Source organism: Sitodiplosis mosellana, unplaced genomic scaffold, assembly GCF_009176505.1.
Source record: "Sitodiplosis mosellana isolate CC-2019 unplaced genomic scaffold, AAFC_SMos_1.0 Smas_scaffold_6226, whole genome shotgun sequence".
Taxonomy (NCBI): domain Eukaryota; kingdom Metazoa; phylum Arthropoda; class Insecta; order Diptera; family Cecidomyiidae; genus Sitodiplosis; species Sitodiplosis mosellana.
The window spans coordinates 1,032,227-1,045,895 of record NW_022601467.1 but is presented as its reverse complement, the minus strand read 5'-3'; the positions used below and the strand labels follow the sequence as shown (position 1 = coordinate 1,045,895).

The 13,669-nt window shown below is 34.6% G+C and overlaps 2 protein-coding genes across 3 annotated transcripts; both read right to left on the bottom strand.

The window, feature by feature from the left end:
- Positions 1 to 267: 267 nt before the first annotated feature.
- LOC129579054 (gamma-glutamyl hydrolase-like) lies at positions 268 to 4,906 on the bottom strand. 2 transcript variants are annotated; one of them, XM_055468572.1, is made up of 7 exons: positions 2,678 to 2,870; positions 1,924 to 2,319; positions 1,784 to 1,834; positions 1,449 to 1,678; positions 1,280 to 1,386; positions 908 to 1,005; positions 268 to 839 (listed from the first exon to the last, which is right to left on the bottom strand). In XM_055468572.1, the coding sequence occupies exons 2-7, from the start codon at positions 2,157 to 2,159 to the stop codon at positions 524 to 526; spliced, it is 1,038 nt and encodes a 345-aa protein (XP_055324547.1). In that variant the 5' UTR covers positions 2,160 to 2,319; positions 2,678 to 2,870; the 3' UTR covers positions 268 to 523. The 2 variants fall into 2 exon arrangements, with proteins under 2 accessions (XP_055324547.1, XP_055324546.1); XM_055468571.1 differs by having other exon boundaries at positions 1,924 to 4,906.
- Positions 4,907 to 12,330: 7,424 nt separating this feature from the next.
- Positions 12,331 to 13,669, bottom strand: LOC129579053 (uncharacterized). Its single transcript, XM_055468570.1, has one exon. It carries the CDS (start codon positions 13,463 to 13,465, stop codon positions 12,821 to 12,823), a length of 645 nt encoding a protein of 214 aa, XP_055324545.1. The 5' UTR covers positions 13,466 to 13,669; the 3' UTR covers positions 12,331 to 12,820.

Genomic DNA, 13,669 nt, shown 5'->3' with positions numbered 1-13,669 from the left:
ATAAAAAAGTTAAACACTCTACCAAAATATACATATGCATATGTTCATCGGGTGGTAAACAAAATTTATTTATTCAGGATTTTTTGAAAGTACGTACAAAAACAGTATGTTTTTAACAGAATTGCTATATTATTTTTTCTAAAAAAAACTATGCCTAGGTAAACATCCTTTGGCCAAAATTGATCGGAATTAATTTTTTATTTTTCAAATAAAGTCATGCATCACACTATAGTTTGTCGCAACACGCCTGATTGAAAAACGAATATATAGAATGTCTGCAAATGGTTTTTATTATTATAATTCTGGACCATACAGCGTTTGTTCGCCAGTGGCATTCTATTTGGTAGGTATAATATTTTAAGGGAACCAATTGGTACTAGAATATGTCATATCAATAGAATCAACTTGACAATTATTCGGGAATAGAAAAGTAGTATGCAAGCCATACATTCCATTAAATCTCATGCTTAATATTGTATAAAAAATATCTGTTTTGCATCCAAATGAAACAGTGAGAGTTAATTCAAACCAAAACAACTGTAATATCTTCATTTTCACCGTTGCCTCTGCCATAGTCTATATCCCGTTCGAATAGATAGCTTTGCTCGAATGTGGAATTGAGTCGGCCCGTAAATGTGCATGGAAAATTGTAAATTAGCATTTGATTCTCTTCATCAATGCTATCGAATCGATTATCATTTTTGCGGCATTCGTTGACGAAAAATTGAGCAAAATATTGTGCACTTGCAACAGCACCTTCCGTGTGTGAAATGTTACGATTACGAATCCATTCGTAAAGAACTTTCTCAGGGTGAAATTGAACACCATAAAATGGATAACTATAGCATGAGGAAACAATAGCCAATTATCGTTGATTAATTTGTTAAATGATTATAAATTGAACTACCGTTTATGTTCAATGGTTGAAATGAATTCTAAACCTTTGAAATCTCGATTAGTTGAAAGCGTATCCCATTTCTTGTCTAAGCCAAATTGCGTCATGTTCTGTTCAATTGTTTGACAAAATAAAATTGGAATAGATTAGGGTTTTTTTCAAAAGAACCATAGAAGAATAAACTGTTGATAATTTTGAAATGATTGTTCTATCAGTTTAGAGAGTTTTGGATGTTTCGATTTTGCGATAAATTTCGATTACATTGTATACCTAATATTTGCAATCTTATCGATCGCTGGTCATGTGTTACTTTTACCATTGAATGAATCATAAATAAATCGTAGGTTTTTGAAACAAAAAAACCAGATAACCACATGGAATTACCTCTTTTGTGACGCAATAGGAATGAAAATTCGGTGTGACCGCTTCGTTTTTCAAAATATCAATGATTGATTCAGGTGCTGTGCCAAACAGGCGACTATTTTGGAAATCTGTGTGCGAATTATACAAAATTAAACGACATCAATTTTAGTATATGAGTCGTTGTTCTCACCTTTGTTGAAATCCAACGGTAGTGACTGCTTCTGAGATGAACAATAGGTGCGATACTCTTGATTTTCGTTCGACACGTATAACAATAGCTCAAAACCGAGACATGTCCCAAACAATGGAAAATATATGCCATTGTCATTCATTTCTTGTGCAATGTCATAAATGTGTGATCCAGCCACTGCATAGCCATGACTTTGATTGAACCAGGTCCCCCCACCGGGCAATAGCACTCTAAATGAAACGAAAAAATAAACAACGAAAATGAACTTCGTGTGAAATGAAAATGAGAAGCCGGTTCCATCACAGCCACAAACAAAAACTCTTTTTTTTTCATACCCATTCAATTTTTTCAGCACGGTCTCATAGTATGATCTCGGTTTGCCGATCCTACAATAAATCGTACACAAATCAAATAGTTGATAGAAGTAATTTTCGGGTGATGTACACAGTTTGATTGATATACATTAAGCAATTACCATATGGGTACCGTGCGAGCTCCTCCACCCTCAACAAATTTGATGTACGATGCGGCTATATAACTCTCGTAAACCCCTGGCCATATCTGATCTAAACGCCATGATATCTCCTGGGCAAGTACACCAATTATTGGTGTGTCCGTTTTATCGTCAAACCGACTAACCGAACTAACAATGCCAATATAATTTGATACGATGCTGAGTAAAAAAATTGTGCACAATCGGAGTCTTGACATTTTGAATTCAGTTGAGTTTTTAATTGGAAGAAATTATTCAGTATCCACTTGGACGTCACGTCACCGCTCCGTAATTTTCTGTTGTACGATTTTCGTGTTTGTTCCTCTTTCTCTCTCTGTATTCAATGTCCAATTTGAGAATCGAGATAGAGTCCAAACGCTTGAACGAATAAAACGGTCAAGCTGTTATAATTTGTGTCTCAATAAAAATGGACTATCCAATTGTGATGCACTACGTTATCTTGCTCAATCAAGTCCACTTGAATTGAATAGATTTGTACAAGTTTTTTTTCTCCGCTAACTATGCGAAAAAATTGTCCTATCTTTTCTGCTGAACATGAATACTTCACTTTTGTATTCAATCCCATTTATTTTTGCCTCACACAAATTATTATGAAATTATTGTGACGCAAAGTGTAGCAAATACAATTTTTTTCTCTTCCATCACTTAATCTCTCTCTCTCTCTCTCAATCTCTATCGTAACAATTATTTCTTAGATTCAGGTCAGTTAAAGTACCTAAATTTCTTTGTCCGGTGATCGTTTGACTCAACGCTATATGAATGAAACTTTTGGTGTGGAATACAACATTCGACGCGAGCGATGACATGTTGAATGCTTATCAAAAATAGTTTGGTTCCCTCGGGGCTTACGACTCAAGTGATATTCGTCATGCGGTTGTAAGCAGTTTCAATTGAAATATTTTCAATTTAACGCTTATGTGACGTATAACCTTTTAATTGGAAGTATTAATTAATTTCATTCTGCCCCAGACACTGAACAATGAACTTGTCTTTGTATACTTGAAATTGAATATAACTGAATATCAAGTTGCAACTTGACTGTGTAAACTTCATCAAGCTAACACTTTGTAAATTAATGATTTGTTACGAACTGTTTTGAAGAATCGGAATTGTTTCACTGATTCCACCAAATCTATGCTGCAATTTGAATTTTGATTGACGTTAAATCTCAGTGATTTCCCTCCAAATGACCGAGAAATAAAAGGAATGGATTAGAATTGAAGTCAATTTTGTTAATTTTAAACTAAATTGATTTGTGTAGATTTGTGTCAAGCTAGGCAATATTATTTGATGATGAAAAGCAAAGAGCGAAAGCCCCGAACATCTTCTTCTCGGAAAAAAAAACATTGCCGTCATTTATCAAGCAAACGATGTAAATATTTCGATTCGACGATCACACATCATATTTGTTATCATTTGAAAGATTAGGTGTGGTCGTTCAAAGAGCAAACGTGCCTGATATGATATTTTCTATCAGTAGGTCAAATGTGAATTGAGCAAATCGTGACAAATGACTTTTTAGTTCTCAATGATTATTGGTGATAAACAGCCCGAGTGTTTAAATTATGGAAAATTGTTCATATGTACATTCACTTCGTTCTGTGTGCGATGTGTAATGAACAATATCGGCTTGTATTCGCTATTTTTTTGCGATTAGGAGGACACAAATGAATGTTCCCGATGAAACTGGTTCGACATATTACAAATTCATATATTTACTTTCACGTGGTGGCATTACAAAGAGAAATTCCGCGATAATATTCTGAAAATGTGTTTTTATCACACATTTCGATTTTGTTTATTTGACTTGTGCACGTTGCGAGAGACATATTTATGAATTGACAAAAGGAACGTATTACATGAACATGAACGTGCGATTCGGCATACATTCGATGAATCGAATTCAAAACAAATAAAGCAACACCAAAGCAATTGGCTGACATCTGAACCGTCGTAGGTTTTTAATAATGGCAAAGTTAAGCTTAAATAAGTGGAAAAAAAGCAATCGGAATATCGTAGGAGTTCGATGCGAGTGATGAAAACGTGATTTGCAGTTGCAGAACTTCGTTCCGCGTTTTTTTTCGCTTTCTGTGTCGCAAGCATTTTGGCGTAATGCTGTTTGCAATTGTTCAAAATGCACTTCAGTCAGAGAATGGAAAACTTTGATAATTATTGCAATACACGTGAAAAATACACCGTTGCACTGATGATTGTCAACGTAACGTATGCTTCACATTTTTCCAAGATCCATGCTAGGTAGCGACAATTGAGCGTGAACCGCGATCTTAGTAAACATGAACGGGTTATTCAAATTTTTTCGACAACACAATGGAACTGAAATGGAAATTTTTCAATAAATTATGCTTTTTTTTTCAATTGGAAAAGAAAACAGAAAAACATGTATCACGTGAAAAAAGTGATCATGTTTTGACGACATGATATGGTTTTCAATATCAATCTAAGAGAATGAGAGATTAAATGACTGAATCGATGTTTCTGAAACCATTTTCATGAAATTTTTATGAAACAAAACAACAGAAACTTTTTTATCGAATGGCGAGCGACATTGAAAATTGGAATATAATGAATTTTTTCACGTTTTTGAAACTCCTTCTATTGTTTTATTTTATTTGTTTTGATTTTTTTTTCTTTTCAAAGAAAGCGCATCACAAAAACGCAGAAAAAATAACAAACGAAAAATGAAAAAAAGGAAGGCCGAGCAAACACTTATTTCACGGTATTAATCTCGCAACTCCTCACTCCAAGAATACGGAGCCGCTGCGGGTGAAAGCGTGTATCCTATACAGCATGTAACGGCGATATACAGAAAAAGGCGAACACGAATCACTATGTCATGAGGGTGGTAAAGAAAAAAAATTGATAAAACAGTTTTGTTGGAGATGAAAGAAGGCGTTGTGCTCACGTTGAATGCTTTAGATTATTGAATGCATATAAGTGTGACTGAAGAAAATTGTTTTGTCGTTTGATCAAAAGCACCATTCGGTGTATATATTTGAGTAATCACGTGCTACGCTGTTTCTATCATTCTGTGCATGCGGAACTAATTCAGCTAATTGAAAATATGGCAAACGCGTTTTCACACAACAAAAGCCTAGCCGATTGTTTCGAACGATTTCAGTCGGTTAATTCGAGTCAATTCGAAAATGCCAGAAATCATTCAAAGAATTTAATTTTTAAATATGTTACTGAGTTTGGCGACACTATTCAATTCCGTATAATGACCGATTCGCTCGGATACTGACCGTTTATTCATCGAATGCGGTTGAAAGGTAACTACAGTGTAATGGTCCCAAAAGTATGGGTCAAATATGGATTAATTGAAATTTTGCACGAGAATTTGTACCCAAATGAGTACACATTTATAGCGAAAACGAGCATTAGAAAAAAAGGAGCAACGAGCCAACGACACCGCTGTGGCTGTAGTAAATTTTAGCTCTTTGACAAACAAAAAAACGATAAGTATTGATCGAAATGGAATGCATGACTGGTTCAACGACATATTCGATTAAGGGTCGGTATATTTCACAGTAGGTGTAATACACTTGAGATTTACTCAGAGACAGAATAAGTTTTCCACTCCTTTCATTTCTCTTTCTGGAAAATCATGGAAATATTTTCCATTTTTATTGATATTGCTACGAGGTGACTGCCTTCGTAGGGTTATAAAATTAGTGGAAAAATTGAAGAACGCCAGAAATATCCCTTCGATGCAAAGCAGTTATCATCATGCAAAGAGAAAATATACGCCTGAACGAAAGAAATTGAAAAATTTCCGATGAAATCTAAAGTTTTATTGCTTCTTTGTTTGTAGTTTTCTTATTGAGCCTATGGTATTTTCTTCGCCATATCCTGCTTACACAAACACTAATGTTGTGCGCATCAAGCAATGCTCGATCCAAGCATACATTTTTGTTCACTAATCGTCATAGTTCATACGTATACAAGTGAAAAATGCATTATGCATCCTGCATCCGGTATCCATTTTATTGGATTCAAACTCTCTTTCTCGCCTGCGCCAATATCTCTGTCTCTTTTCCACAATTTCCGATAGAATGAAAACTGATTGGAGCTATTTATGCCGTGCTGCTACTACTATGCACGGTCATCCTTTTGACGCAATCTGCCTAGTTCAATGAACTTTAACACAAACATAATTCGCGCAAGCATACACACATATTCACACATTTACACGCCCAACACGTATGCAGTTCTGCTGCTCTGTTTATTGTGTTCGAACGGATGCGCTTTCGAACATAACGCTGCTTAAAACAGAAAAACTGCATACGTGCAATTTTTCCATCGAGATAACTAATGAATGCACAAAGTACATAGGCATGCCTATGTATTTGTCTCTTTTAGGGATTTTTCAATGTAATAAATTAGGAAACATCTACGAAATCACAATTTGACGTAATTTCTGCATTTTTTTTTCCACATCCCAAAACTCTATACACTCAATTAAAGTGAAGGTAATTTTTCGAAAAACTTTTCATTGGATGCAAAATAAAATGTGTTAAATGAATAAAAATGACGGAAGCTTCATTTCATTCATTCATTTAAAAAAAAATGTATCACCAAAAATTTCAGAGTAAAAAATATTCAATGAAATTCATTTTGCAGAAAATTGAACCAGCACGATTGTGAAGGCAGAAAAAGCAAATTGAAAAATTTGACAAAATTAACCGTGTCAAAATGACAACAAATGCAATAGGCAAATGCATCGAAAACGATTGAGGGCTCTGCAATGTTCGATAAATGAAAGTTTAACGTCACCAAAAGTTATCCATCATTGTTCCATAGCCATGGCCATAATGAAACTCGTAAGTTCCATCAATATTGTTGATTCAATAACAGTGCAAAGCATCTACGCGGACGAAGAGAGATGAAAACCGTTTTGAACACAGGATAGAGAAGTTATACACATTTGACCCAGTAATAAACAACACGGTGTGAGTGTGTGTATGTGCATTCGTATATATGTAAACGACGTGAGTGTACATAGGAGCGCTCTTTGGTGCCGTATATTCCATGCAATAGTTTGTAGTGATGTTAAAATGATGACGAAGTGTTTGGCCTCCATTTACTGCACTTGTTGAGTTTTTTTTAAACATAAAATGGCCTGAATTTATGACGTGCTTATTGAGCTGCACAATTATTCGAGTCATCGCGATTTCAACTTGATTCTCTGTTTACTCGCTCTGTCCCTCTCTCCTCCTCCCCTCTTACTCTGCTGTGACACACAGATTCATCAATTCGATGCAATGCACCAATGTATCCGTTATATTCGTTAAGGCTAAGCAAATACATGCATTTTTTAAAAGCGATCATATCTATTGACTAGATCGGGAGGAGAGTAAGTTCATCTGACTTTGTTATGAAAGAGAAGAGTAAGTTTCTTTCGACTCAAAAATGGTTAAAGGCGAGTATGTTCATTTTTGGCGGGTCCTCGCGGTTTTCCACAGTTTCTGCGGAACTGATAAGAGATAACAACTTGGTATCTTCGGCAAAGTTGTAGCACTCGAGGTCTTCTATAACATTGCTGAAGTTAGTTATCTCTTATCAGTTCCGCGAAAAGCGCGAAAAATGATAAGAAAAAAAAAGTTCTATATAAAATTTGCTTTTTTATGTACGCGATTTACGCGCAACTGATAAGAGATAAGAGATAGATGTTTTCAGCAATGTTATAGAAGACCTCAAGTACTACAACTTTGCCGAAGACACCATGTTGTTATCTCCTATCAGTTGCGCGAAAACCGTGAAGACCGCAGAGGCTAGACGGTACTACAACATACTCTACTTCAACGCCAACAAAATCATTAGAAAACATACTCTCCTCTTTCAAAATATATTAGAATTTTTTCACATACTCTCCTCTCGATCTAGTCAATAGATATTTCCCATGCAACTTTCATTGAATCCGCATTTTTAGCAAATGATTATATTTTTCTAGCAAATTTTGGTTTCTTTCCTTTGTATAGAGAGTCCAAAACAATTTCAATGGAAACAATCCCTACAAGCTATTACTGATTTCTAGTAACAAATTGTGAGCCGTTGAAACTTGAAAACAAAAAAAATTTGTTGTTAAAACGTTATAGATCATGCAACAAAATATATAATCAATTAATAAGATGGTGAAGTTATAACAAAATTCAGTTTGATTTATTCCGAGTATGCTGTCTTGAGATTGAATTGACTGTACCGCGGTTGCGACTTGCAATACCATAAGCATAACGAAAATCCCATCAACTGCCAATTCATTGGTCTACATGATTAATTTATATGATTTGTTAGTTTACTCCAGTAGTTCTTTGCACTTTCAAATATAACGAAAAATAAGAGTAAATCTGTGTTCTCGAAAAAAAAAACAAATAATTTCAATAAAATGGGTTCGAATTTTCGTCAATCCGTGATCTATTCCATAGAAATAAAGGGAAACAGTAGAGAGAGAGAAGAGTAATTCGACATTTGTTGATTCTATTCCTTTTATTATCTCATGTCCGTGGGCATGAGAAATAAGAGAAGGAGAAGAAAATAACAGAAATTCATGAACCAACTCGAGCCATCACTACGTATATGTGTATTTCAGTGGCGTAAGTGAATACTCTGATACGCTTTTATTGCAATCGTCCATTCGTACGTATTACTCGTACTGTCGTATACTCGGTGCGGTAATGTTCTGTTGTTGGTCTTATTTTACTACTACGTACAATATTTCATTGAGAGACCTAATTCTGAATGTGCGCAGCATATTAAATGCATTGTCTCTATGTCTGTGACCCAGTTTTGACACATTTTCCTGTGACGTCAACATGACGTCATTCAAGGCCTACTTTTATTTTATGAATAGCACACAGAGAACTGGTGGAAAACCATTCTTCTGTTCCATTCCACTTGATTCAATGTTTATATAAATAAATGTGCACCGGGATTCCGGGATAACATAGAAGAGTAGTGCCTTGGTGGATGTTTACATATACGGGTGTGTGTATGTGTGTGAGCGTGCTAGTGATGCTGTAAGAGGGGAAGAGTGTGGTAGTGTTTACATGAGATTTTGCTATGCCGCAAATAATCTTTGTCGCTCTTTCTCAAAAAGTCCCCGTATATAGAGACAAACAACGTTTTTATCTATGAACGATATGTAATATCGCAATATCAATGAAAATTCGAAATCGTGCGATTTTATTTGAGCCACCATCATATCATAGATCGGTTTTGCTGTTGTTTGTGACTGTAAGAGCCAAGTTTTATATAAAAGTTTACAGTTCCAATTTGTCCTGAATGCGTACTTCTTACTTGATTTTAAATATAGAGGATGCTTCGTTTTCAATCCATTAATGTGACACGGAAAGAGAGAAGAGGGAGCAAATTTCTTTTGAATGCAGATACTGAAAAACTTTATGTCATCCAGTGACCGAAAATTTGATGAAATTTCTGCATACCCATCAAGTCATGCTGTTTGTTGGTCGTTTTTGAATTTTTAATGGTTCTTTGCCATGCCATGACCTCTCTGCACTTTGCTGCTGCTGCTGTTTTTTTGTTGATTCCATGTATTGCTTTGCATTATTCTTTATCCATGATTTGAAATATAACGTTTGAGATATTTGGCCAAAATTGTCGTCATCATTTGCAATGAACATTTATGTGCTTTTGGGGGATGAATACAGGCACATTTTATGAAATCCAAGGTTCTTTTCATGTTACATATCCATACAGCTTGCTATGACATTGTATGACGTCTTGCATATGTGCAATGCAATGCCGACACACAGACAATGATTCATTGAAGGATTGAAAAAAAGGCTATGAGATGAATAAGTCGGCAAGGTCTGGCATTCATCGATTTCTCTCTGCACAAATTAACACCGTTATTTGTGACTAATCTCTGAAACGTATCTCATGCACTTTATAAATAAACAGAGACAAACGACAGATGGACTATTTTCTTTCATTTAGATGTTTATTTAGCAATTGGGATTACAATTACAACCGTTTATGGCTAGATTAGTACATTTTCAATTGTAATGATGAGACTTTGGTTTGTTTAAATTATTATTATTATTATTATTATTAATTTTTGTTAAAACTGTTCATTATTTCCATACAATATATTCATGTGTGCCACTGCATTGTGTCTGTAAGTGAATACAATTTTAGGTGGATGTTCAATTGAATATATTTTGGCACATTCATTGGAAATAAGTAAGACATAACTCCAGTTGTGACGTCATCAAGTACGAAATTTTCAAATTTGTCCCCCAAAATTGGACATTTTGACACCTTTCGAATTGGTTGTTCTGATATTTGTGTCGTGCTCGTTTAAATGCAACATTTGATTCGATTGAATATATTCAAAATTGTTGGTCATATATAGAGGTTTGATTTTTTTTCCTGTGATCTGTATAAAGATTTCAATGCTATATATGTGGATCTGCTGAACTTCGGTTTGTGTGTGTGTTTGTGTTGGTAATTCGAAATGAGGTTGATTTTAATAATATTCTTTTGATTGGTTCTACCTTCTACAATTTGATAAATGATTGGGTGCACGGAAAATATTCCATGATATTCATTGATGATGTTCATACGGTTGATATCAACTTGATGACCAAGTGCCTAGCTCAAATGTCAATGAATTTCCCCATTTTTTCTCATGTATTTACAAAAGAAATACAAAACAGACATTGTTAAATAGTTTTAATGAATTCTTCTATATTTTTGCTTAGTTTTTCTTTTAATTTCTGTTTTAAATCCAAAACTGATTACTTTTTCTCTGTTTGAATTGGTAGACCATCAATCTACCATTTTCTGATAAATGTTCTAAATAATTCAATAATAGATTAATCAATTGTACATCATATTTTAAATGTTTACTAAAAAGACTAGTGATGTTTTTTTCACATACATGTATCTTTGGTGCACAATTAATTGAAATAGCATGTGTGCTAAATGCAAATCAAATGATTTATTTTGAATGGTAACCGATTACTGAGATAAAATGTTCGTCATTTTCCATGAATTTTGTTGCCGTTTGTTTGTTTTGGGTTGTGATATTTTGACTAAAGTTTCGAAGGTAGAATAATTTGGTTTTTATACAGATTTCATATTGACATTTATAGACATTTCTTGATTTTAAAGTTAATTGGATATTAAGTAACATATTATTCAAAAACTGCATAAGTTTAAGTTTCCTCTGGTTTTCTGTTCTTCTTTTTATTATCTTTTTTCATTCCGAAATATTTATGTGGTTAAGTATTCAGTGGCTAGTAACATGTATGTATGTATGTATGAGTCTAACGGCTTGCATTGATCAATTCCACGTTCGATGACTCTGCGAACGCTTGTGACCTGATTTTTATTTCTCTCTTTGTTCATCCGCAATGCATTGGATGCATTCTCCAACATTGATAAAACTAACAATGGAGCCAAAACACGAAACATAGATTCTTCAAATGGAAATGCAAATTAAAATTCAGAACTAATTCGATGTTGGCCATGTGAAATTCAAATTTCGATATGGACAACACTAAACGGTTTTCCGTTTTTGTTCAACTAAATATTAGTTAAAAGACACATCGAAAAGACTTGGTTTTCATCATCATCATCATTATCATTATCATTTTTTGGGGTGTGTTTAAATTCATTAGCAAGTTCCAACAAATTTTCTGTTTGTCCATAATCTGGCTGGTTTTCCAGGTTAATTCTCATAATTGATAAAATCTAATCCATGTCGATTTTTTTACCGAAAAATCAAGAAAGGCACAGTACCTCAATTCACTTATATTTAAAACATTTTTTGTTTTGTTCTGTATGTTTCCTTGTCTGACACAAACATTCCAATTTCTTAACAATGCCGACCAATTGGAAAAAGAGCCAATTACATATCATTATTATTTCTGAGTCCGATTTGAATTGTATCAAATTTAGTGCAAATGCATCAGTTACAGTCTTTGTAAAAAAAAATCACGACATTTTTTTTCTGTAATAGTTTTTGTTTGTTCTGTTGGATTTTCTTCTTTTGTTTTCAACTTTTTTCTATAATGACTTTATGAATTATTTACAAGCGATAAAAATTGAATTAAACGATTAAAAGTGATAATGTTCTATGTTGTTGTGACAACATGGCGGAGGATTTAAACTCAAATGCATTGGCTGTGTCTATGTGTATGTCTTAGCAATAATAATGAAGTAAATTGGAATTCACGTTTGCCTAATATGAATGCAAATGTGGAAATGACATTGTGGAAAAATGAAATCATATACTTTTTGGATTCTTAAAATAATAACTGAGCTACCCAATCGGTAAGATAAATTAGCATTTCTCAAGGATTGATGATTTTCATTCGTAGAATTGATGATGAAAATCGCATTGCATCATCATTATCATCGTGCATTCCGTTGCAGCATTTTCGAGCTGCATGAGCGAATGCACAAACGCAATAAATTCTATATAATCTATATGTGTATATGCAATAAAGTGTAAACGAGGCTGCATCACTAAAAGTGTTTACGTTCATATGAACATATCTTATCCGTACACGATTCTGGCTAATGATGGTGTTTCTAGCAGCAGCACTCATATGAACATTGACTTAAGAGGAGCTCGAATGGCAATGTCTTTTTTTGTCTGTTGAAATTCGAAATGATACAAGTGACGGTAATACCTAGTCTGTTCGTTTATTACTTGTGGAGAAAGGATTGTTGAAGATATCGATAGTGGCGCAGCAAGTCCCGAAAATGCTCAATTGGAAGTTGCGATCGATTCGCGTGATAAAGTTCGATTATTAATTATTGGTTTTAAAATGAAGAATCATTTTGAATATATCAATCGCTCCAACCATGTTTATCGATGTGTTGGATAATGGCAGCATACGGATGATTTTGGCACTCGTTGTGTTGGCAGGCCAGACATTCCCTTCAAGTATGTATAAGATATCGGCTGACGCAGTATGCACTTGGGTTGTGGCGATGGTTTTTTGTTCTTCTTGACTTTTTGGTCCTTTCCAGTGCTGCTGCATGACAATGAGCGCGTGGAAATTGAGAGATTCTCGATTGCTTGACGAATCGATGACGTTGATCGACGATGTGCATGCAATCCATTTGGTGTTTGTTCAACGGAATCACTGCTTGAATCACTTGAACTGTGTGACTCGCAATTTTGACCGAATTCACACGCACAATTTTGAATGTAGTGCCGTTGCTTGTTTGATGCGGTGATTTGATCGCGTGGTTTGTTTGAACCATCATTGCGTGTAGCCAACGGATGGGCTGATGTCGATGAAGATGATTCGGTGGATGAGCTTCGTGTATCCTCTTCACCGTTATGGGAAAAATATAATTCGTCATGTGATCGACGGCCAAAACGACGGCTAAGCATGTCGAAAAATCCCGTATTTTTCTCACGATACATCGATGGTGATATAGGCGATACACTTCTAGATTTATTCATCGTTGGGATTTCGATGAAAATTACTCGTGGCTCTTCCATGACTTTTTTTGTTGTTGATTTTAATGTTTTTTTTTTCTTCAAATTTGCTTGCTAACAATTTTTAATTTTTTATTTCACCGTTAATTTTCAACGGTTTTTTTGTGACCATCCAAAGTTCTTTTTTTCTCACGAAATCACACCAACACTTAATCCGCTCACTGTTTGTTCACACTCAACGATCAAAATTTCAAAGTGTTTTATCCT